The sequence below is a fragment of the Podarcis vaucheri genome (genome assembly GCF_965113315.1).
Source record: "Podarcis vaucheri genome assembly, chromosome: 6".
Taxonomy (NCBI): Eukaryota; Metazoa; Chordata; class Lepidosauria; order Squamata; family Lacertidae; genus Podarcis; species Podarcis vaucheri.
In genome coordinates, this window is record NC_138764.1 from 93421723 (window position 1) to 93446802 (window position 25080).

At 46.4% G+C, this 25080-nt stretch overlaps 1 protein-coding gene across 1 annotated transcript in view; it reads right to left on the reverse strand.

The window, feature by feature from the left end:
- Nucleotides 1-24961, reverse strand: part of APCDD1L (APC down-regulated 1 like) — a 44487-nt gene extending 19526 nt beyond the window's left edge. The window contains exon 1 of the mRNA XM_082226183.1: nt 24556-24961. Within this exon, the coding sequence (XP_082082309.1) occupies nt 24556-24592 (37 nt within the window). The 5' untranslated portion in view covers nt 24593-24961. The remainder of the gene's footprint in view (nt 1-24555) is intronic.
- Nucleotides 24962-25080: the final 119 nt, after the last annotated feature.

The window sequence follows — 25080 nt, forward strand, 5'->3', positions numbered from 1 at the left end:
CGGACATACAAACATGCCACAAACATGCATTTTGAATCCCCACAGGGGGAAAAGACAGCATTGTGGGTGTTTAGATTGCCATTTTGAGTGGAAAAGCAGGGAAATCATTAAACTGTAGCCTCCCTCCTCCAACCTGACCCTTTCCAAAGTTGCTTTTCTCTAAGTGGAAAATCAGCTAGCAGGCTTGTCACATGCAAGTGAGAAGCATGCATTTTATTTTATTTATTTAAAATATTTATATACCGCACATCACAGCAGTTTACAACAGTATAATAAACCTAAAGCCAAACAATAAAATCATAAAAAGCTTTTTAAAAAGGTAAAAACAATTATCAACAGTCCAGTGTGGGGGGTGTACTCCTAACTGCCTGCACATGCCCTAGAGGACTAGAAAAGTTTTCAGCGGGCATTTAAAAATTGGCACAGAAGTTAAATCCTTAGATAACCCACAGAACCACCAGGAAACACATCCAGTTGTTATGTACTACTCCAGCTAGTGGCTGCGACAATGTATATTTATTTAACTAAAAATATTGTTATTTTGCCACTCCACACTCCATAGGGTGGCTGGGAATTGGATGGTTGTTCCACAATGGGCAACTGTGTGGCAAACTTAGGTTGACCCCTGGGGCAAGGAAAATGTTCAGAGCCCCATTTTTAATCTAATTTAATTTTTTTGGGGGGGAGGGAGCAGGGGAATCCAAGCTACCATAACAGTACATGGGAGAAGTGTATGGCACAAGGAAGGATGAGAAAACGGGCTGAAATGTCTGTGAAGGAAAAATAACTGAGGTGGGGAGGTGAAATAACTGAAAGAAAAGTAACCACGGAACAATAGCAATTCAGCTGGAAATTAGGAACAGGATGTTTTGGCTCAAAACTGTTGTTGTTGTTGTTGTTTAACTGATCACTTTAACTTATAAATGGCTTTCTGTGCAATCATCTCAAGGCAATGTGAAATTAGAACAGTGAAACAGTTTTTAGGAAACCTAAAACGGCAGTTACTTTTAAAGCGAAGTTAAAGATGGCCTTCTTGGTAGCAGCGCCCGCCCTGTGGAACGCCCTCCCACCATATGTCAAGGAAATAAACAACTATCTGATTTTAGAAGACATCTGAATGCAGCCCTGTTTAGGGAACATTTTAATGTTTGATGTTTTATTGCTTGATGATGATGATGATGATGTGGCCGGGGAAACCCAGACAGATGGGCAATTACTATTATTACTATTACTATTATTATTATTACTATTATTACCACCATACAAAATAGACATTTGTGACAAGGGCCCATTTATCTGGCTGGGAAAGTCTGCAGATAAAAAAAAAGATCTTCCGACTGTTTCCAGAAAATGCTATCCCACAAAACGGTGGCAGCCACACGAAAAACCCTGCTCTGAGTTACTGCGGAGCGAACTTCTGAGATCTTTGGAGCTTGCAGGAGAAGCTATTCCCATAGACAACAGCGACGGACTGGCTATGTAGGGGATAAGGCAGTCCCTCAAAGGGGGCTTTCCTTTCAGCCAGAACTCAAGTTCTGGCACCTCTCTGGTGGGCGCCATTGCCATTCTAAGAGAACAAGAGTGGTGAGTTTGTGATGAGTTCCAGCACCTCTTTTTCTAGAAAAACAGCGTTGTCGTCAAGGAACCTGTTCCTGAGCTGCCTAGGGCCTCCTTCAACACCTTGAACTTGCCCCAGACTGCCAGTCTGTTGAGACTCCAGACGGGCTTCTAAGCAGCGGCTGACTGGCCAGTTGTCGGGGATATGGCAGCAACAGATTTATTGCACCAGTCAGTGGCTGAACTGCACAGATTTCAAGGTTTAAGCTCTGTTCTTAAGTGTGGACAATACAGAACTAGATGGGTCCGACTCTGAATAAGGCAGGTTTCCATCTTTCTAAGTTCAAAAGAAATGGAGCTATAACAGGAAGCAAGACAGACTGTTTTTGAAGTTACATTCCTTTCAAGCCGATAGAAGACGTATGTTATCCTTGCATACCCAAGCATGGAAGCTCCATATTAATGGCCATTGTGGTCTCTTCTACGTTGATACATAAAGACTTGCCCTCCCTCGTTCTTCATCTCCTATGGTGCTTTCTGAAGAGCGCAACTATTAATCAGGTTGCCAGAAGTATTTCCAGGGTCTAAGTAATTAATAGTGATCGCAGGCCTGGAAGCAAAAGGACCACCTACCACATAATAGTAAAATAAACAGGGGCTTCATCCCAAGCAACACAAAACAGGGGTACTGGCAAGACTTGAAGGTCCAGCCAAAGGAATTATGAGAGGTTTTTGTTATGAGGTATGATAAAAGGAGCTTAGTAACATACAGGCTGGCTGGCTGACAAGCGAATGGTATAGAAATGATAGAAACCGATAAATATTCAAAGGGTACAGGCATGCAAGAGTGGGGATTTTTTAAGGGGAAAGAGAAAGTGACCAGTCCAGGGTGGAACTGCAAAAGGCAATACAGTGGTGCCTCGCAAGAAGAAATTAATTCGTTCCACAAGTTTTTTTCTTCTTGCGATTTTTTCGTCTTGCGAAGCACGGTTTCCCATAGGAATGCATTGAAAATCAATCAATGTGTTCCTATGGAGACCGTGTGGGGACAGAGGGGAAGCGCCGCACGCCTTCCCCTCTGTCCCCTCTTTTGAAGCAAGGGGCGGAGGGGAGAAGATCGCTTCTCCCCGTTGCCGCCCCTTGGTTCAAAAGGGGTCCGGGGTGCGGGGGCAAGCTTCGTTTTGCGAAGCAAGCCCATAGGGAAATTCGTCTTGCGAAGCAACTCGAAAACGAAAAAACCTTTCGTCTTGTGAGTTTTTCGTCTCGCGAGGCGTTCGTCTTGCGGGGCACCACTGTACATTGTTGGGAAAGTAAGGGGAAAATATTTGACACTTCAGCTCTGCCAGAGACTGCAGGGAAAGGTCTCAAGAGTATTTGGTTCCCTGTTGTACAATTCAGAGCGCCACATAAAGCGTTCAGGGAATAGTACTATTTCAACAGGTAAAGTGACCGCGAGCAGCTTCTCATTTTCCTGCACAGAGTATTTGCTTAACTTTTGCCACTATGATCCACGGGACCTTAAAAACATTATTCGAATTTATATTCACTGAAAGGGTTTTTTTAATACCGCTTTTCATTTTCCATAAAATACCAGGGCATTGTAAAACACACCAAATCCAACAGGAAGGCCACACCCACCCTTGCTTTATGCCACGCGGTTTCTTATTCAAGTCTCAGAACCCGGATGCTTAAGAGCATGATGCTGATAATGCCAAGGTCGCAGGTTCGATCCTTGTATGGGACAGATGCATAAGTGTGAAGAGCGCTGTTATTATTTCTGCATCCTTTCAAATAGCCCACTACCCATATAGGAGCTCCAGCATCAGTACATACAGGGTGGGTATGGTAGACGTTGCCAAAACAGCAGGGAAAAGGATCTCTTCTCATTGGATCCTCCACTTGAGGTTGGATCGCAGAGGGGGAGGTCTGATATTATCCTATGGCCCCAGGGACACATTCTGAGGGGGTCACAAGACTGCAGCCTTATTGACTAATTGAATGTACTGCAGATGGTTAAGGAAATGTGTTTCAGCTGTGAACTCAGTGGCTCCCAACCCTTCTACGATTACATTTCCATGCTTTATGAACCCCGTCCCCCCCAAAAAAAAAACCCTCCAAGGGCATGGCGCTTGCTTTTATGTTGCTGGAGATAATTTGAAAGATTCCCCAAGCAGCTTGCAAATTGCATTAATGTGCCCCAAGAGTGTCCCAGGAGTACAGCTCGCACGGCAAGGGAATATGGAAAGAGAGATATTTTTCCCCCCATCCAGAAACTGCACTTTGCACAGTCAAAGTGCATTAGATGCTGTCATGGCAGAAGGCACCTCGAAAGGAAAAAACACAAGCTTGGAAGGCTATTAAAGTGACGCATGCCACACAGCACCAATGACACAAACCAAAATAAAGGAAGAAAGGCAACATGTTTGGCTAGAAGGAGAAAAATGGCTTGTCCAGTCAAAGCATAGAATTGGCATTGTTTCAATAGGCAGACTGTTTCAGGGAGGGGGGGCGCAATCTCTTAGGGTGTGGTTTCTAGATAGTCTGAAATTTCAGCCTACTGTTTTGCCTGCCAACATGGGCCAATGTTTGATGCATTCCAGCTCCCTTGAACGCAGCCGACAGACGCTCAAATTGAAGCTGACGTTCAACCTGCCCTCTGCATAATCTAATAACAGAGCTTGTGCTCCTTCAAATTATAGCAAAGTTTAGGACTTCCTCACCACAAATGCAGGCTGTCATTTAGATTTTTCATTTGACGTATCCAGGTGGCCTAATTTGGGGAGTGGGGAGGGCAAGCTTGATTTTAGTAACATGAAGAATAGAAGGTCCCGGTTCGCGTTAAGGGGAAATGGCGCTGAAAATGAACACCCAGAATACGCTTCCCAGGTCTTCACATCAACATTTCGTATCTACAGAAGAAAGAACTGCGGCAAATCATTGCAATGTATTGGCTCCAGATCCTGGATGCCCCTTTTTGGTGCGGACACCGTGGGGTTCTGCTGTCAGAAGAGACAACCAAGCTTCTCTCTTCTCCACCCCTCAGCACCCAACTTTATTTATCTATTTAGCTGGCAAGATTTATATTCCGCTTAATCAACAAAAACTCTTCACATGAGGCAATATATTGTTGTTCTTTATTAAATCTGCATGCCGCCATTCTTCCGAAGGGTGTTCACAGGGCAGCTCCCAACATAAAAATACAGAATGTAAATGTAAAACACCTAAGAAAAACAAAAGCAAAACAAACCAATAATTCCCCTCCCTACCTCTGACCGGGACATGGCTGGCACTGTGGGTTAAACCACAGAGCCTAGGGCTTGCTGATCAGAAGGTCAGCGGTTCGAATCTCCGCGACGGAGTGAGCTCCCGTTGCTCAGTCCCTGCTCCTGCCTACCTAGCAGTTCGAAAGCACACCAGTACAAGTAGATAAATAGGTATCGCTCCAGCGGGAAGGTAAATGGCATTTCCATGTGCTGCTCTGGTTCGCCAGAAGCAGCTTAGTCATGTTGGCCACGTGACCTGGAAGCTGTACGCCGGCTCCATTGGCCAGTAAAGCGATATAAGCGCTGCAACCCCAGAATCATCTGCGATTGGACTTAATGGTCAGGGGTCCCTTTACCTTTACCTCTGACCAGGGGCAGATCTACTATGAAACTAAGGAAGTTTAAGCTCCAGGGCCCCTAATGTCAGAGGTGTCCCAGAAGGGACTTTAAGTCCATCATGCTTAATAATTTTGGGTCTAGCAGACCCAATTTGAGCCACACGACTCAAATCATTCTATGATGTATAATGCATGTATATAACATTTCCCTAATTTTCATCCTCCCTCCCATAACTCACAAAAATATAAGGCATAGGAAATTTTTATTCACACCAGTGCCTTTGACGTGTGAGATAATCCAGTACAGTACAGCAATTTTATTCAAAATCTGAGATGTAGCAGTTAATTTCTTTGTAAAAACACTGTGGTGATCTGTCGTGGAACAACTCCGTTGAAGAAGTGGTTACCCAGAACTTGTTGCTGGTTGTGAAGGGGCCCCCTTAACGGTTCAAGCTTCAGGGCCCAAAAATGTAGGTCCGCCACTGCCTCCGACTGCTGGACTGTTGGTGTTGACCCATGACACTTTCCATTTATTTTAATTTGTACTGTTTTAACATTTTGATATTTGCTGCCCTGGGCTCTATCAGGAGGAAGAGCAGGGTACAAATTCCATCAGCATCCTGCACTTTGTTCCCACAGTGGCCAACTAAACGGTTGTAGGAAGCCCAAAGGAGGACATGAGACCGACCTGAAGGTTCTAGGGACTGAACCTGAGAGCTTTCTGTCCACTGGGATATGCTATTTTTACGTCGTCTTGAGGAAATGCACAAACACAATACAGAAATCCTTCTCTCTGCCAGCACCTGAGGATCTGATGTTATCATGCATTGTGAAACGTGGTTATACCGTTTGGATGTGCTTATGCTGTGCAAGTTACTCTGGAATATTACTTATTTCTTAAAACAAAACTGTAGTTTTTTTTATCACCCAAAATGCACTTTATTCCAGCGAGCTCTACATTGCACCACAAACTGCACATTCCTCCTTTGCCATTCACAAAGACCAGGTATTCTAATCTTGAGAATGGTAACAGAAGGCAAATTGTTGTTATTTATTTATTTTATTTTTATTAGGTTTATATACAGACGTACCTTGGTTCTCAAACGCCTTGGTACTCGTACGTTTTGGCTCCCAAACACCGAAAACCTGGAAGTAAGTGTTCTGGTTTTTGAATGTTTTTCGGAACATTCGACGCAGCTTCTGCTTGGGTCCAGGAAGCACCTGCAGCCGATCGGAAGCCACGCCTTGGTTTTCGAACGTTTCGGAAGTTGAACAGACTTCCAGAACGGATTACGTTCAAGAACCAAGGTACAACTGTACTGCCCTTCATTATAAGGGTGTTGTTACTGGTGTATCTGTGCTATTGTATTGTATTGTATTGTATTGTATTGTATTGTATTGTATTGTAAAGGTAAAGGGACCCCTGACCATTAGGTCCAGTCGTGACCGACTGGAGTTGCGGTGCTCATCTCGCTTTATTGGCCGAGGGAGCCGGCGTACAGATTCCGGGTCATGTGGCCAGCATGACTAGGCCGCTTCTGGCGAACCAGAGCAGCGCATGGAAACCGTGTTTACCTTCCCGCTGGAGCGGTACCTATTTATCTACTTGCACTTTGACGTGCTTTCGAACTGCTAGGTTGGCAGGAGCAGGGGCCGAGCAACAGGAGCTCACCCCATCGCAGGGATTCGAACCATGACCTTCTGATCGGCAAGTCCTAGGCTCTGTGGTTTAACCCACAGCGCCACTCGCGTCCCTGTATTGTATTGTACTATAAACACTGTGACCATCAGTGTGCACAGTGTTTATAGTACAAGAATAGGAAGGTAGATAAACTACTCTCAATTCCTGGGTCTACAGAGAACTGTTTTATTAACCTCTTTTCCTGGGGTTTATGTGGGTTTGCCTGGCTTAACCCATCCACCAGTTTCTCAGGTGAGAGGTACCAGGGCCTCCCCCTTCACTCTTGCATCCTTTGATATGGGATCTGGTTCCTCTCCATGAAAGATTCCAAGTGGCTGTGCTGTGCGCTTGTGTGGTTACCAGAATTCCATGGGCAGGGCAATTCCTCCCATCCGATCATTACCCTGCTGGGAGTGAGCACCACAACCAAGTAGGGACAACTTGAACATCCACATTTTGGAAATGGCAATATCTGCGACGTTCCCAGGGATCCGCAGCCGTTAACACGAATGCAACACTCCTCGTTAATCTCACCTTGTTTTCTTCTCTCACCCAGGCTCTAGAGAACCAGTGCAGAAAAGCTCTTGCAGGTGCAAAACATAGCTGTCAACCGTCCCTTATTTGGCGGGAAAGTCCCTTATCCCAGCACTGTGTCCTGCTGCTGTCCCTTATTGATGATGTCCCTTAAATTTCCCAGGTTTCAAAGGAAGCAGCTCCTCTCCCTCCCTGCCTGCCAGCCAGGGAGGAGGGAGGTTCCAACTGTGTTGCTTGGCTACATTGCTCACCCAATAAGGAGTCTAAGAACGACTGGGGGGGTGGAGCTTGCATGCCTTGTGCCGATCAAATCGGCCATGTTGCCTGAGGACTCGCCTTTGCTCAGCGCTTCCCAGCGGAGAGGTGATGGTGGTTTCCCTTGCTGCATCCCCTTTGCCAGGTTGCTGCGCTGTGGGAACCACCGCTTGAGACTTTGCTTGGCTGCTGGGCTGGCTGGGCTTTCTGCCTTTGGCTCGGAGGGTCTCAGAAGCTGAACACACCTGTGCTTGGAAAATCCCCTCTTTTGGCTGCTGATCCCTTATTTTCGAGGCTGCTAGTCACTTATTTTCAAATCGGTAAGTTGACAGCTATGGTGCAAAACGATCTGAAAGACTCGGGTTGGAGATTCCAACATATGACTCTGACCACCCTCCACCTGACGTCATACCCACCAACATTCATTTTAAAGCTTTATCATGGCGGATGAATCCCAAGCAACTGAGCCATGATCTCAACTGGCATCCCCCAAACATGACTTCAGCCGAGTGTTTAGGGTGTGGTTTGAATGGCAAAATAGAGATGTCAATGTCAATACACTGAGCGTGGACTTCATGCCGGTGGAATGCTTTCAACCAGCCGAGATGTCCAGATTTAATGGGATGCCATTTGCCTGGATATGTCGCCGCCGCAAATTAACGAGACCAACTCACGGGGTGGCATATGCAGCAGCAAGAGAGAGATGCCTCTGACCTAGCCAGAGGAGACACTCATAGCAGCTTATGCAGGCTGATGATATCATCCGTCTATGCCAGCACAGCACCCTCCGCACTGAAAGAACTGGATCAGGCACACCCATCTCCAGCAGGATAAACACACAAAATAATATTTATTCAATCACAACGGTGCACTGGGTAATGCCAAATGGAACAAGGCTTATAATAGTGCTAGGTCTACAGAGCAAGAACACAAAAGGTTGAAACTGGACCCCCACCGCAGCCCCCAGAAGAGAATCTGCAGCCAAAACAACTGTAGAGCAGGTGAAACTTCCTCTTCCTGCTCTACATTTTGCAAGAGAGGTGAGCCACAAGTTCATCCCTGGACTTCTGGGTGGTGTGGGGAGATTAGAACAGACAAAGAGAAAACACTATGTTGATGCGGCTGACGTCTGGGCTAGGGAGGGGTGTGTGTCAGTGTCTGAGCTTTTACTTTTATCTGCTGGTTAGTGGGTGGAAGCATCATTTTGGATTTATTTATTTATTCATTTATTGCTACTTTGCTGCCCATGTTGCTGTCCCTGCTACTGGGCAGAAGCTGCTCCTTGCGTTTTATTTACACGCTGTATGGAATGTTAACGTTTTGTAAGACCCTTTTCCCTTTCCGTTTTCTTTTATAGTTTTGTATACGTTCTTCAGGACATGGGTGGCACTGTGGGTTAAACCACAGAGCCTAGGGATTGCCAATCAGAAGGTCAGCGGTTCGAATCCCCGTGACGGGGTGGGCTCCCGTTGTTTGGTCCCAGCTCCTGCCCACCTAGCAGTTCAAAAGCATGTCAAAATGCAAGTAGATAAATAGGTACTGCTCCAGCGGGAAGGTAAACGGCATTTCCGTGTGCTGCTCTGGTTTGCCAGAAGCGGCTTAGTCATGTACACCGGCTCCCTTGGCCAATGAGGCGAGATGAGCGCCGCAACCCCAGAGTCATCCGCGACTGGACCTAATGGTCAGGGGTCCCTTTACCTTTATATGTTCTTCAGTGTAAGCTGGATGGAGGTCTCTTAGGTGACAAGCAGCTTATAAGTCTTAATAAATAATACTTTACTTTTTTTTTTTTTTTTTTTACAAAACTATAGATTAAATTAAGTTGCAAACGGAATCAAAATCTCATTTGAAGGGGGAAAAGGTCTTCAGTTCCTGGTGGGAAAGAAATGGGAAGGAAGATTAACCTAACTCAGGGCTACCCAAACTGCAGACCACAGGCCACCAGCGGCCACATGCTTCATTCAGGCGGTCTGTGCTATGTCTGTAAAAATGCAATTTGAAAAAGACCGTACAGCATCTAGCACAGCGCATTGCAATTGCTACAACAAAACCCTCAGCAATTTTCAAGTGGTTCATATGTGTGGGGAGTTTGGGGACCCACTGACCTTACCTTTGGAGCAGGGAGTTCCACAACGGAACACTACCACAGAAAGGCTCCTCATGCGCTGCCATCAACCATGCGTCCGACAGGAATGGCGCAGGCCAGTGGGCCGCAATGGCTGTTCTGAAAGGATGGGCTGAGTCACATAGAGGTGACGGCAGTGGTGTAGCGTGGGGGGTGCAGGGGGTGCCGGCCGCACCGGGCGCAACATCTGGGGGTTAGGGTTAGGGGGCGCAAATCCACGGGTTAGGGGGTGCAAATTACTTGCCTTGCCCCGGGTGCTGACAACCCACGCTACGCCACTGGGTGATGGTGCTTCAAGTAGCTTGGCCGCAAACTATTTAGGGCTTTGAAAATGACAACTGCACCTGAATCACACTCAAAAACTAAGTGGAATCCAGGTGACTCCATCTTTCAAACAGAAGATCGTAAACAGGCAACCAACAACTCCCTGCAAGTAAAGAGCTTGCAAAACAGGGTAAGAGCTGAGCTAGGACATCTTTTCCAATATCTCCCCTCAGCTCAGCCAGGTAGAGCGTGAGACACTTCATCTCAGGGACTTGGGTTCGATTCCCCACCATAGGCAAAGATTCCTGCATTGCAGGGGGTTGGACTAGATGGCCCCACCCATGGCCCCATCCAACTCAGTGATAAAGGTAAAGGGGCCCCTGACCATTAGGTCCAGTCGTGACCGACTCTGGGGTTGCGGCACTCATCTCGCTTTATTGGCCGAGGGAGCCAGCGTACAGCTTCCGGGTCATGTGGCCAGCATGACTAAGCTGCTTCTGGCGAACCAGAGCAGTGCACGGAAACGCCATTTACCTTCCCGCCGGAGTGGTACCTATTTATCTACTTGCACTTTTTGGCATGATTTCAAACTGCTAGGTTGGCAGGAGCAGGGACCAAGCAACGGGAGCTCACCCCGTTGCGGGGATTCAAACCGCTGACCTTCTGATCGGCAAGTCCTAGGCTCTGTGGTTTAACCCACAGCGCCACCCGTGTCCCTTCGGTGATACTATGACGTAATAAAGAAACTACGCTTGGCTGCTCCAGTCTTGCTTCCTGGTGCTGCTAGAGCTCCCCCTCCACCCACCAGCCTACAGCAATTGTTCTCAGGGAACAGTTTTCCACTTCTCTGCTCAATCCCAAACCCGTTTAACATCTCAAGAAGATGCTGCAGTCCAGGAATATGGAACCTGCTGATGTTGCTGGCCTGCAGCTCCTGTGATCCCTGAACATTTGCCAAGCAGGCTGGTGCTGATGGGAATTGGAGTCCAAGAACATCTGGAGGAGCAAGAGCTCCCCAATATTGGCCGTATTTTGCCAGGGGATGCCTGCGCAGCTACTCCTGGTGTCTCATCCTGCCCATCCTCCAAGGATGGAGGACCATGCGAGGACTTACACCAACCACCCCTTTGTCTGCCCTGGTCTTGCAAGTGGGGGTACCAGACCCACAGAAAAGGACCTCTCATTTTGAAATAAAGCACCGCTAATCTCGAGTCATTAACTTCTATTTAAGTCGAACACATATCTGTGCTATGTCTCCTGGAAATCCAAATACCCATTTATCATTGACAAATTTTAAGCCTCACGAGGGAATGTGGTAAAGAATGACAGAGTTGTACTGGATTTCTCTGATGATGGATGGAAAAACTACATGCACGCACATTCTATATAATAGTAATAACAACTCTCATTTCTCTGAACACCAAGCTACCGCCACCGATTTTGGGTCCCTCACTCACCAAGTAACTACTATTTCTTGGAAATGTCATCCGCGACATGGTCAAAAATCTTACCTACCCTTTCATTAAAGTATTGAAATTCCAATGGACTGCACCAATGTTTTTTGATGCAATCCAGACTGTTTTAACATCAAAGGATCCATACTGGTTGCTTGACGACGCTTAAAAGTTTTATGTCTGAAAACAATTTGGGTCAAACTCGACTTAAGATTAACAGTTGCGCATAATTATTTCATGTGGGGAAGAGTTTAATGAAACAATGCTGAGCAAACACATCACACTTAATAAGCAAAATGCATACTTTCCAGCTGCCGGTCATGTTTAATTTGGACGAAGTCTTTTTTTTTTATTCATATATTCTGTACAGTACTTCAAAAAAAAAAACTGAGCAGAGAAAAATACCAATGATTAATGTATTTTTTGGATCCTGTGATCTGAAGCCGTTTGTTCTTTACTCTAATGATAGCTTTTGGATAGTACAAAGTACATGGATCCAGATAAAAACAGGATTCAGATAAAATAGGCGGAGGGAGATGCAAGTGAAATGAAATATATTGTGGTTTCTATATTTTCTCCACAAGCGCAGATTGATGAGTAAGGAGATTTTCAAAAGCCAGAAATTGCTAGGAAGAAAAACAGCGCTGGGACCCTATTCTATAGGAGGCTGTGTCTGGCAGAACAAAGTTTGGAAACAGGTTTGGCTTGCAGCGATTTTCTAAATCTCCTCCCCGCCCACTCCAGCAGTACAGCTTGACACCGTTGCTTATATAACCAAAACAGCACCATCGACACTGAAGAAGAAAATGTTAGCAAGCTCAGGAGAAAACTTCAAGGTGCGCAGAAGCATTTTTCTGTTTTAGAAAACGGGGAAAAAAACAAACTTCCCTCTGAGAAATTAGCATGCTCAGTAGTCACAAAATGCAGACTATGAATTGGGGGGGGGAAATGGGAAAGGAAATGGAATGGAGTATCTTGGAACAGGGTGTGGCTGGCTAGCACACTGATAAACATGGCCCACCTCACACTGTAACATTTTGCTGCAGGTACCACTTGTAATTTATATACAACGAATAGTGTTGCAGAAGTTCCAATAAAATCTGTGTTGAGTTGGCTCAAAGGTGCGCACATATACGTGCATACACAAATGCCTTTTCGAGACTATAGCATCTCAGAGCGCAAGTGGGAATTTTCCGTTAGGAGGAGACCACCCCTACAAAGAAAAATCTCCTTGCTTGTAGAAAACTAGCATATCAGAGGAAAGGGTTATATGGGAATCATTTCCCCTTATGTGTCAGTTTTCTACATGCAGGGATGCCTGAAAAAAATGGGTAGCTAGCATTTGGAAATGCAATTCTCCCATCGGCAGCCTGAAATGGTATAGTCCTAGGGGGATTCTACCATTTAATTTTCATTTTTGCTGAATGTGATCAGCTTCAAGTTTTGCTGAATGTGCCGTTCCTATTTCCACCTAAGTGCCATTTAATTGGAATCAGACTGTTGCACTCCTCCTCCTGTGAGCAGCTGTGCTTTCAGATACACACAGCTGACGAAATCAAACATGGGTCCTAGCAGTGGCAAAAAATGCCGTTTGTCTACTTGTGAGACTCCTGACCAGAACTTCCGACTAGCTCGCGAGCACCTAGAGCTGTGCCTTCGAAGGCCAGGGCACTACTCAAGTGGAGACAGGCTTCTCCCCACTCCAACAGGGAAGGGCAATAGCTTAGTGACCGAGCATCTTCTTTGCATGCAGAAGGTCCCAGGCTCCATACCAAACATCGCCAGGTAGAACTGGGCAAGATTCCCTACCTGAAACCTGGGAGGGATGCTGCAGTGTAGACAACACTGAGCAAGATGGAGCAATGGTCTGATTCTGTACAAGGCAACTTCTACGATGCAATTTTTGATCCTCAAGCCCTGGGATATCTTTGCAGCAGTTTGTAGGGGAGCTTTTTCAGCTAAAGGGCAGAATTCTTTTCAGGACAAGCTTCTGGAGTAGACTGGAGGCAGAACCAGAGGGAAAAGAGAATGGAACACATCCCTCTTTATCCTCCCTCCAGGCAAGCAAAGCGGCTTTATCAGAGTTCAAGGATATGGTCCAGCCCAGCAGAAACGCTCAAGGAGGGTGTGGTCTGGGGGAGAGTGCCAAGGGCCGCACAGAAATTCCTGGAGGGCCACATCTGGTCCCCAAGGTTCTCCACCCCTGTGCTAAAGCAAGAAATTCATTTTCCAGACAACCTGAGCAAAATCAGACCACATGAAAGAGAACTTCTAGAATGTAAGCCTTTTTCGGATAACTTAAAAGAAACACTCTAAGTATTATGAACTCGTGATCAGGATTTGAACTATGAGCAACGAAAGGTATTAGAGATCACTGAATTGTTGTTATGGTATTAAGAGACAGATGTTAGGGTGCAGCAAAGGGGGAGAAATTAAAAAACACCGTGGGAAATGGGGTGGAAAGTCGATGAAACAAAAAGAAATCATGATGTATTAGAATGTATGTGTTAATTTTTGGAAAATCCAATGAAATATAATTAAAAAACAAAACAAAGCAGGATTTCTGCAACAGTTTAATTGATTATTAAACCAATAAATTGGACTGTGATTGCCCGGAGATAAGACAACTGCTGCAGTAATTAATCCCAGGCCGAGAGGGGTACCAAATGATGCACCTCCTAAATTCTGCCTGCTCTTGCGCGAAGGAAGGATGCTGACGACAACCAACATCTCCAGTCTCCAAATTCTAATAAAACGTACTAGCGTTTCAATGAAACCGAGAGATTCACAGCCAATAAAGTGTATCTGTTCTATAATCTGCTTCTTTGAAGCTGGTGGTGTTGCCAGCACTTGAAAATGAAATACACATGCCTGGGATCAGAAAAACAGCTGGGAGGATTCTTATGCAGCCTTCCCCAGGCCGGTGCCCTCCGGATGTTTTACACCACTCTCCCACCAGCTCCAGCCAGTTCTTAAATCATCTGCAATTTGCGTGTTAACCAAGAGGCTAGGATTGTGTATTATCGGTGTTGAAAAAAAATATTTTATTTTATTTAAAAACACCCCACATTCTGCAACAGGATATTCCAAATCTTCCACCAAGGAAAGCTTAATTCTGTAACCCACATTAGTTAATGCAAATCAGGGGAACTTCTGACTTAGCTCCTGCTGGGTCTGGAGATGGGCAAGAAACTATTCAAGGAATAATCCCATCCTCCTTGGCTACACAGAACATTTTTTCATTTAATTCCTTTCATCTCTCCCAAGTTTTGCAAACATAAGCTTTCAAGCTTATGTTTCACGCTTTCCAAGCCTTAGCTAGATCTACTATATTCTGAGCACACTGTTCTTGGAACTGAAGCACCAACTCCCCAGTGTTGCTCCAGAGTGACCATGGAACAAGGCCACAATGGCTGACTGCGACGTTAACATATGAGAGTGCTAGAGGTGAAATAGTTAAACAGGCTACCCAATCAGGACCCAGGGGGGTGGAGTCAGAGGGACTATAAAACCAGCTCTGGGAGGAGTTTGTTGGGAGTTGGGTGGTTGGTTGGAGTGGGAGTGAATTGGGATAGAGTTTGTGGGTAGGTTGAGTTAGTGTAGTGAAATAAGCTGAGTCCGAAACAGTTAGGGGCTAGGAACACAAGTAAATATCTGAGAGGCAGGTTAGTGAGTGAGAGCAGGTGGCGGAAGTTATAGGTCTGGATAGGCACCCCATGATTGTAATTGACCGATACCATTTATGAAACCACACGCTTGTTAAACTGCAATAAATAAACAAAAGTTTATGTTCCAGTTTAACCCTGACTGGACTCAGTATTGTCCCAGGTAGGGCCTGGGTGGTGGCAGCGAGAAATAAAGTGGTGGCACAGGGATCAATAGATGGTGAAACGTCCGGGGACCCTGTGTGATCCATGCTGAGTGGCTGGCTCTAGGACACTGGAGACGGAAACCCTGTCGCGGAAATTGTAATGGGTCTTCGACCTCGCGCAAACCCAGACCACTACACCTCTCCTTCCAATGGACCAAAGAGCTTTCCACAGCCCATTCGTCGTCGTCCTAGAACCTGGTTTGAAGACCTGCCATGTGTGTGGAGTTGAGTTTGCAAAATAACTGAAAGCAGGTCATGGTGTCCCAACAACTCCTTCGCTAGACTTGGAAAAGACTTGGAGCCTTCAGCCAAGATGAAAATGTTAAATTTCAAGCCGCACAAATCAAAAGACCCTCCAAGCAGGCTTAGCAGGAAGATGAAGGTCCTGGGAACCAAGGTTTTGTTTTTTCTGGGGATAGCATATGTGCAGGCAGAGAAGAAGGGCAGTAAACTGCTACTCACCCAAAAAAAATGTTTGCCTTAAAATCTGATAGGAATCTAAAGCTCAAAATGAGGTGCGAAGGGATGAGGTTCAGCCCCCAGCAATACTGTCCAAGCGATGCATTTGGCTGAGTGCAGTTCAGTCTTTGATCTTGTGGGTCCACACACATTTCTCTTTGGGTATACAGTGGTACCTCAGGTTACATACACTTCAGGTTACATACGCTTCAGGTTACAGACTCCGCTAACCCAGAAATATTACCTCGTGTTAAGAACTTTGCTTCAGGATAAGAACAGAAATTGTGCTCCGGCAGTGTGGCAGCAGCAGGAGGCGCCATTAGCTAAAGTGGTGCTTCAGGTTAAGAACAATTTCAGGTTAAGTACGGACCTCCGGAACAAATTAAGTACTTAACCCGAGGTACCACTGTATAACCTTCTGCAACCTTTATAAATCCCATTGAGAAGCTGGGACACACAGGAATCCTGAAGCATACACATTTCGCAAGTTTTATCATTCTTTCTGGGTACCCCCAAATCTGTGCCAAACTGGTTAACTAATTGCATTAAAAAACAACAACAACCCCTTAAGAGTGAAATTGGTTTTTATTGATGTAAAAATCCCCATGTGTCATCAAACTAAGAATGTCAACTGACGCAATCACAGCATCTCTTAAATGAGCTCAATCCTGTTGTGGCATCAAGCCCAGAAAGGAAGGTCCAGGCCTGGAAATGACAGGGGCAAAAGGGAGAGGCTACTTAACCCCTGCAGTACCAACTGAATGTCTCTTCCAAAGGCCACTTATTACTTAAGTGTGTTACTTAAATTTATTGTTTGGAATCTGTTTTGTATTTAAATATATTATTGCACATCCCAATCTCCTAGTGGTGCAAGATTTCAGGGGGTCCCAAGAGCATTTACCCAGCGTCTGTGCTTCCTTTCGGCAATGAGGCACAGTGGTGTCTTTATGATATATGGTTTATTTACACATATATATAACCTGAACCTACAATGGAGGGGGTCATAGCATTAACGCTCCAAGAGGGTCTTACTTCTTCCACAGGCACAGCTCTGGATCAGTCATCATGTTCTGCCTGCTGTTTTGTTTTTCATTTAGTTCACATCACAGCAACTCTAACTTTAATCTCTCTCCTCTAAGCTCTGGCTTTCTCTGTAGATGGAGGGAGGGGCCCCATCCATTTGCCGGTTCAGACAGAGTCCCTTGAACCTTTTGTTTTCTTCATGGCTCAACCTGCGAGCTATCACCTCACAAGAAAGTGAGCCTTGCTTAATGAGCTTTTAACGCTTGCTGATTCCAAGGGATTAGCATTGTCTAGCACACATCTTAATACGCACAGGCCTTACTTAATATACACGAGTCTGGCACCCAGTTTTAACACTTCAAGCATTGATTAAATTCTAACACCTACCGGATCCAGGATTTTAGGGTGTCTGGCACCCACTAACTTATAAACAATCAATACATACACACACAGAGAGAGAGAGAGAGAGAGAGAGAGAGATGTCAACAGAGATTTCTTTAGAAATATAAAAAGGTAAAGGGACCCCTGACCATTAGGTCCAGTTGTGGCCGACTCTGGGGTTGCGGCACTCATCTCGCTTTATTGGCCGAGGGAGCCGGCATACAGCTTCCGGGTCATGTGGCCAGCATGACTAAGCCGCTTCTGGCGAACCAGAGCAGCGCACAGAAACGCCGTTTACCTTCCGGCCGGAGCGGTACCTATTTATCTACTTGCACTTTGATGTGCTTTCGAACTGCTAGGTTGGCAGGAGCAGGGACCAAGCAACGGGAGCTCACCCCATCATGGGGATTCAAACTGCCAACCTTCTAATCAGCAAGTCCTAGGCTCTGTGATTTAACCCACAGTGCCACCCACATCCCTTAGAAATATAAAGTGGTAAACAAATTAAACAGATAATGGCATCCCTTTAACTTGTGGGTGATGACGAGGCCGGCTATGGGGGAGGGGGCTCATCCTCTCCCCTAAGAGTGCTGATTAAGAAAGTGAAGTAGAACGTCAAGCTTCAGATTCATACATATCCCCCAAATATGTGACCCAGGATGTTCCTTGTGCACACACACACTCATATGCCCTATTGAACTACTATGACTTTTTATGGCAGATGTCTCAGATGTCCTTTCACGTGCATGCACATGCTGAAATTATTGATATATTCTATAGTGGGGGCATGGGTCTGAGCTTTGCTCCTGACCCCCACATGCCAGAAGGCAACATGCACTGGACCCCTCAGTTGCCGTAGATCTCTGCATAGCGGTCATTTCCTATGCACATTTACCTAGGAGGAAGTTCCACTGAACTCATTCATATGTCTTTCTGAGTAGACATATAGAATGGCATTGCAGGTAATACACTCTCTCTCCACTCTCCGCCCCTCCCAAGGTTTTAATTCCCTTTTAACCAGAGCAGTTTAGACAGCATCTAAAAAAGTAGAGACATCACCTTGCCAACAAAGGTCCGTATAGTAAAAGCTATGGTTTTCTCAGTAGTGATGTATGGAAGTGAGAGCTGGACCATAAAGAAGGCTGATCGCTGAAGAATTGATGCTTTTGAATTATGGTGGTGGAGGAGGCTCTTGGGAGTCCCATGGACTGCAAGAAGATCAAACCTCTCCATTCTGAAGGAAATCAGCCCTGAGTGCTCACTGGAAGGACAGATCCTGAAGCTGAGGCTCCAATACTTTGGCCACCTCATGAGAAGAGAAGACTCCCTGGAAAAGACCCTGATGTTGGGAAAGATGGAGGGCACAAGGAGAAGGGTACGGCAGAGGACAAGATGGTTGGACAGTGTTCTCGAAGCTACCAGCATGAGTTTGACCAAACTGCGGGAGGCAATGGAAGACCGAAGTGCCTGGTGTGCTCTGGTGCATGGGGTCACGAAGAGTCGGACACGACTAAACGACTAAACAACAACAAACCAGAGCAGCTGCTAACTTTAAAAAGGTAAAGGACCCCTGACAGTTAAATACAGTCGCAGACGACTCTGGGGTTGCGGCACTCTTCTCCCTTTACAGGCCGAGGGAGCCAGTGTTTGTCCCCAGACAGTTTTTCTGGGTCATGTGGCCAGCATGACTAAGCTGCTTCTAGCGCAACGGAAATCAGAGCAGTGCACGGAACCACCGTTTACTTTCCCGCCGGAGTGGTACCTATTTATCTACTTGCACTTTTTCTGACATGCTTTCAAACTGCTAGGCTGGCAGGAGCTGGGACCGAGCAACGGGAGCTCACTCCATCGCGCGGATTCGAACCGCTGACCTTCCGATCAGGAAGCCCAAGAGGCTCAGTGGTTTAGACCACAGGGCCACCCACGTCCCTTTGTTGCTAACTTAGTAGGGCTATTTTACATTTTCAATCAATTTTCTCTCTTACCTTAAGGCTATTTCTGTCTTGTTTCCTGAGATTTGTTAATACATAGAAACACAGAATCGTAGTGTTGGAAAAGACCCCAAGGGTCATCTAGCCCAACCCCCTGCAATGCAGGAATATCAACTGAAGCATCCATGACAGATGGCCATCCAACCTCTGCTTACAAACCGCCAAGGAAAGAGAGTCCACAACCCCCCAAAGGAATCCGTTCCACTGTCGTACAGCTTGAACAGTTGTATATATGGCAATAGTTTATCACAATAACTTATAGTCAAGCCAGAGTATGCAAGCTTTCAGACTATACAGAACTCTTCATCTCATATCTGCCTTCCAGTAATCCCCATTAACTCAGACTGTTTCTGCACTATATGTGTTCTGGAGCATTATCAGCATAGAGGGGTCTCAGTCCTCCCAGCCTCTCAAATTTTGCAGGGCAGCTATGAAGATCTACACTTCAAGCAAAACTTAGGTACTCTGTTTTAGAATACTCACAGCTTTTCAAAGAGTCCTATTATTATTTTTAAAGGATCTGGATAACAATAGCACAATTTCCTAAATAATGCCCGCCTTTTTCAGAACAAAGGCAATTCTTATCTTGTAGCATTCTACCAGGGCAGGCTTAGCAGCAGCATTTAGCTATTCGCTACAGCTGGCCAACAACCAGACTTTGCTCTCTGTTAGCCCAACGGCACAGACTGTGCTTAAAGTAGCAAGTGCCCCATCTATAGGCAGACTCCTGCAGCCCCCATCCCACCATAAGACACTTGCTGTGTTATCGTGCGTAAGAAACAAGACTGCAAAGACCCGGAGCTCAAAATTAGGAATCCAAAATGCAAGCTTTAGGCTGAAGGAGGCGGTATGCAGCCGTGGTGGATCAGCACATCAGAGAAAGGAATGACGCAAAACAACAACAGAAAACTCCAGGACTTATTTTCAGAAGTAAGGTGACCGTAGCTCAGTGACAGAGCATCTGCCTTAAATGCACGTGCCCAGGTAAGGCTGGGAGAGACTCCGGTCTGAACTTTGGAAAGCTTCTGTCAGTCAGTGTTGAACATACTAAGCTGAGCTGACCACTCAAAAAGAAGGCAGTGTTCCTATGGCCTCCTCATAGAACCCTAAACACGTGTATAGTTTGCACAAGCAGGAGAATAAGACGAAGAACCTGAATCTGGGTTGCTCAAAGTGCCATGTGCTCTGTCACACAGCACAGAAAGCTACCGGTATGTGTTATGTACTGAAGTTCTCACCCTGGGCCAGCAGGGGGATATTGTGGATAGTTTTCACTCAGGTCCACATATGCAAATAAGGGATTGAAAGTGACGTTCAGTGATTGGATAGTTACAGAACGTTGTTACAGTTGCGTTGTACTGGAGCTCTGTATAAGCAGGCTGGCTGAACCCTTCAGTTCAGTTCAGTTCTGTTCTGGCCTGTGAATAAACAAGAGCTGTTTGAAGAATCGCTGTGTCGTCTGATATGTTCACCCACAACTTAACACTATACTTAAAAAAAAACTATGGAGAGAAAGCTAGCAGGAAGGGTCTGGCCTAGCTAAGCTAAACCCTTCCACCTGGCATGATAGTTTTCTATGTGTGGCAAGGTTGGGGAAAAATATTGTCCTGGGAGTCCCTGTCTGTAGTTCTAAGTCAGGGGTAGGCAACCTTAGGCCCATGGGCCAGATGCAGCCCAATCGCCTTCTAAATCCGGCCCGCGGATGGTCCGGGAATCAGCGTGTTTTTACATGAGGAGAATGTGTCCTTTTATTTAAAATGCATCTCTGGGTTGTTTGTGGGGCCTGCCTCGTGTTTTTACATGAGTATAATGTGTGCTTTTATTTAAAATGCATCTCTGAGTTATTTATGGGGCATAGGAATGCGTTCATTTCCCCCCCAAAAATATAGTCCAGCCCACCACATGCGCTGAGGGACAGTGGACTGGCCCACGGCTGAAAAAGGTTGCTGAACCCTGTTCTAAGTGATCCAATTGAGATACAGGTTTACTGAATCATCTTCCATTTGTGAGAACTAGGCCACAGCGATGCAATAAAAATTGCTCTCATGCCTCCATATCCTTCTTTCCGTTCTATGCCCTTTCCATTTGGGACAATTTCAGCTTTTTGCCTGTCACGTCTCTTCAGCTACAAATGTCTTTTCTATCCTGCTGTCCTGGGTCAAAAGCAGTACTCAGGGCAGCATGCAACCTTTACCATTGCCATTTCATTAAAACAACAGTATAAAACTATCAACCAAGGAGACAGCACCTGCAGTTTAAAGTCAAGCATGAAAATGTTATCTGCCACATACAGGTGACTCTCAACTTGCAGAGAGGTTGTGTTCCAAGGATAAAGCCAAAATTGTGTACAGTGGTACCTCGGGTTAAGTACTTACCGTATTTTTTGCACCATAACACTCACTTTTTTCCTCCTAGAAAGTAAGGGGAAATGTCTGTGTGTGTTATGGAGGGAATGCCTACGGGTGGCATGCCTACGGATTTTCCTCCTCTAAAAACTACGTGCGTGTTATGGTCAGGTGTGTGTTATAGAGCGAAAAATGCAGTAATTCGTTCCAGAGGTCCGTTCTTAACCTGAAACTGTTCTTAACCTGAAGCACCACTTTAGCTAATGGGGCCTCCTGCTGCCGCCACGCCGCCAGAGCACAATTTCTGTTCTCATCCTGAAGCAAAGTTCTTAACCTGAGGCAATATTTCTGGGTTAGCGGAGTCTATAACCTGAAGCGTATGTAACCCGAGGTACCACTGTATAGTCAAAACATACTGGGTGCAATGGCAGGTGGGATTCCCCAAGTTTATTTCCCCCTGGATGCCCAGCTCCCTTTTAAATTAAAGAACTTTTTTTTTGTCTAGCACGTAAAGTTGAATGTGCACAAGTTGAATGTGTATGAACCGTGAGTTACTTGTATGCAGCAAAAGCCTGCTGGAATAAAACAGTCTTTATTAATCAATGGGAAACAGGGAAGGAGGTTGATGGGAGTTGTAGTCCAAAGCATCCTACGCTATAGGACACATTAACTATAACTGCTGAAAATGTGGCAAATGCCAGCTGTCGTTCAAGGTGGGAAAGACGACAAATTTTGCAAGGGCTCGAAAATGCATTTCCCCATTTCCCAGACTATACAAGTCACCTGTAAGCGGCTTTTCAGATGGTCACAAAACTTGCATTCCTCAATAGGTGCACATTTCCCTGTTAAGATATGCAAAAGAGAACAAGCGCGCCTTACAGGTCTGGTCCACTGTTTGCAGATCGCGGTCATTCCCTCTGTATTTAATATGTGCTACATGAATATTAATAAAATATAGTTTTAAAAAAAGCTACCACGCTGCAAATAGCTGTGGAAAGCATTTCAAGCGAAGGGAGAAGGTGGAACGAATCTCCAAATCAAACGGGATGGAAGTTTTCCAGTTCCTGAAGATTGCTGCCCGGCTAGTTAAGCTTGACCAATATCGGACAGTGGGGGTGTCAAGGGGGAGGCTAGCAGAGCCAAGAAAAACCCTTCCCTCCCAGCCGCCTTCCTTTTGCAATCGAGATTGGCACCACCACCTTCAGGTGCTTGGCTGAAGCCAGCAATGTCTCTTCCTCATTATTAGCTGTGATCTTTTATTAGCTGTCGGAGACTGGCGCTGGCTCCTCCAGGCAAGCTCCCTGCCATGGCAAACAGAAGCAGATCCCAAACACATGTACATGTCTGCGTGTAACCCTTTCTCGCTGCAGCAAAATATCTGCAAGCTGACGGATCGGCAACTTGGGACTTCCAGGGGAGTGGGGACGGGGACCACACCAAAATTGACAAAAGAGTGTGTGCACATGTTCACCCTCCTCAACTGAGTAAGCTGAGAGACACACATCTGGCAAAGGAGGCTCTTCTCTACCAAAAATAAAATAAAATAAAAATCAGGCCGCAATATATTGGCTTGGCTTCTAAGCTGCTGCAGGAGCCTTTTGCCGTGTTAGCTGCAAGCAATTCTCTGGAATTTGTCCCAGATGAGCCAGGCAAGCTCAGGGGAACCATTTGGACTTAAAACTGAGTCAGGGGCTTAGCAAGAGAACCTGCTGTCCATCCCCAGGACATGGGAAGCAAGGAGAGAAGGGATTCCTTTGTGTGTGGCAGTGCCTGTTCCACAAGTAACTGCGCATCTGGCATAAGGGGCAAGTCTTTTTACACACACAGCACATTTATGTAGGGGGGGCAGTTTGTATGCCTGTACACAACCCCTAATTATTTCCCCCATCCTTTCATTACAGAAGGAAGCCCAGGTGGCTGAGTCTACGCAGGAGACAGATTTATTAAAAGTCTCCGCAACTTGCAACTTTGGCAAAATTGCATCCTTTCAAAGCACTGAAAGACAGGGAGCCACAGTACCAGGAAATGGGGGACAGAACCGAGCAAGGAAGTGTAAATTTTAGGAATCCCCAAAAGAAGATCCGCTCTGGAAAACGCGCACACAATATCAATCCCTCGTGTTCTGGGCGGATTAAGCTTTCATCTTGGTTGTTCTGTCCTGTCCCATTAATGCAACTGCCATGACCTGTTCAGAAAGACTTCAAACCCCCCAAACCAAACACTTTTCAATCCATACTGATGGGTGTCAGAGGTTCCGGACGCTGGAGTAAGTGGTGGAACTTATTCTGGAGTACAATCCTATGCACATTTGTGTATAGGGTGTAAATACCAATCGGAATCGATATTGCTGCATGGGAGGGTTCAACTTCTTCCAGTTCCGACTGCACTTAAATACACAAACTCACACATAAAGCGTCACAACCGTGAACTCCGCATTAATCTGGAGTAGCCACCGCTTCCTATTAATCACAGGACATTCACACTCAATAACCCTTACAGCGCAATTGTTACGGGTGCCTATTCAGCAAATCCCGCTGGTTTCAGTGCAACTTACTCTTATGCTACATACTTGCGGGGCTTGCGTTTGAGTAGGCACGTGTAGGATTGCACTCCTTCATATTATTATTACTATTATTATCCTAATTATTCTGACTTCGAGGCCAACAGAGCAATTAAAGGGAATTGCGATTCCATTTTAAGCGCTGTCGCCTCCGCGAGGGTGTTGGGCGCGCACTAAATCCTCTCGCCCGCGCAACTCCCCATCCCCAGCCGTGCAGACGTTCCCGACTGCAGCCGCGCTTTGCTATTACACGTGGGAATGCGCTTTACCCCTTGACGCTCTACGGGTGCAACGGTGCCGAGGCTAACCCAGCTCCTTGGAGACCATCCGCAGGGCATAGCCGAGGGAGCCGCGAGTCTCCACGCTCCAAAGCGGCAGGCAGGAACCCCAGGCGATGATGCAAGCTCAAACCCACGCGCCCATTAAAAAACAAAAATATCGCGCGACTGCTTACCTACGAAGAGTCCCACGAGCCACCAGGAGCCGAGCATGGCCAGGTCCAAGCCCCACGCGGCGGTGCCTTTGCAACAACCTGTCCCCGGGAAACAGCCGGGGAGGGGAAAAAACCAAAGCGCGCGCGGAGAGGAGGAGGCAACTCCGGTGCTGTTTTGCTCAGCGCGCACCGCCTGTGCCGGGGAATCCCCGGGGATCCATGTGCAGCCGAGAAGCGAAAGCCCCGGGCAGGCGGGGAGAGGCAGCCCACGGGCAAAGGAGGCCCCGACGGGCTGGGTTTGGCGGCGGCGGCTGCTCCAGAGATCGAGAGAGAAACACGCTCCTCTCTCCTCCTGCTGCTCCCCTTGCAGCGCACGGCGCGTTCGCTTCTTCGGAGCCGCAGCGCCTGGCTGCCGATAGTTTTAAGGCAGGTCGGCAGATCCCAGGTTCGCCGGCCAGAAGAGGTGGAGACTGGGGAGGTGGTTGGGGGGGGGATCGAGGGAGGGACGGGCGGAGAGGGGTGTCCCCACGTCCCTCCACGCACATT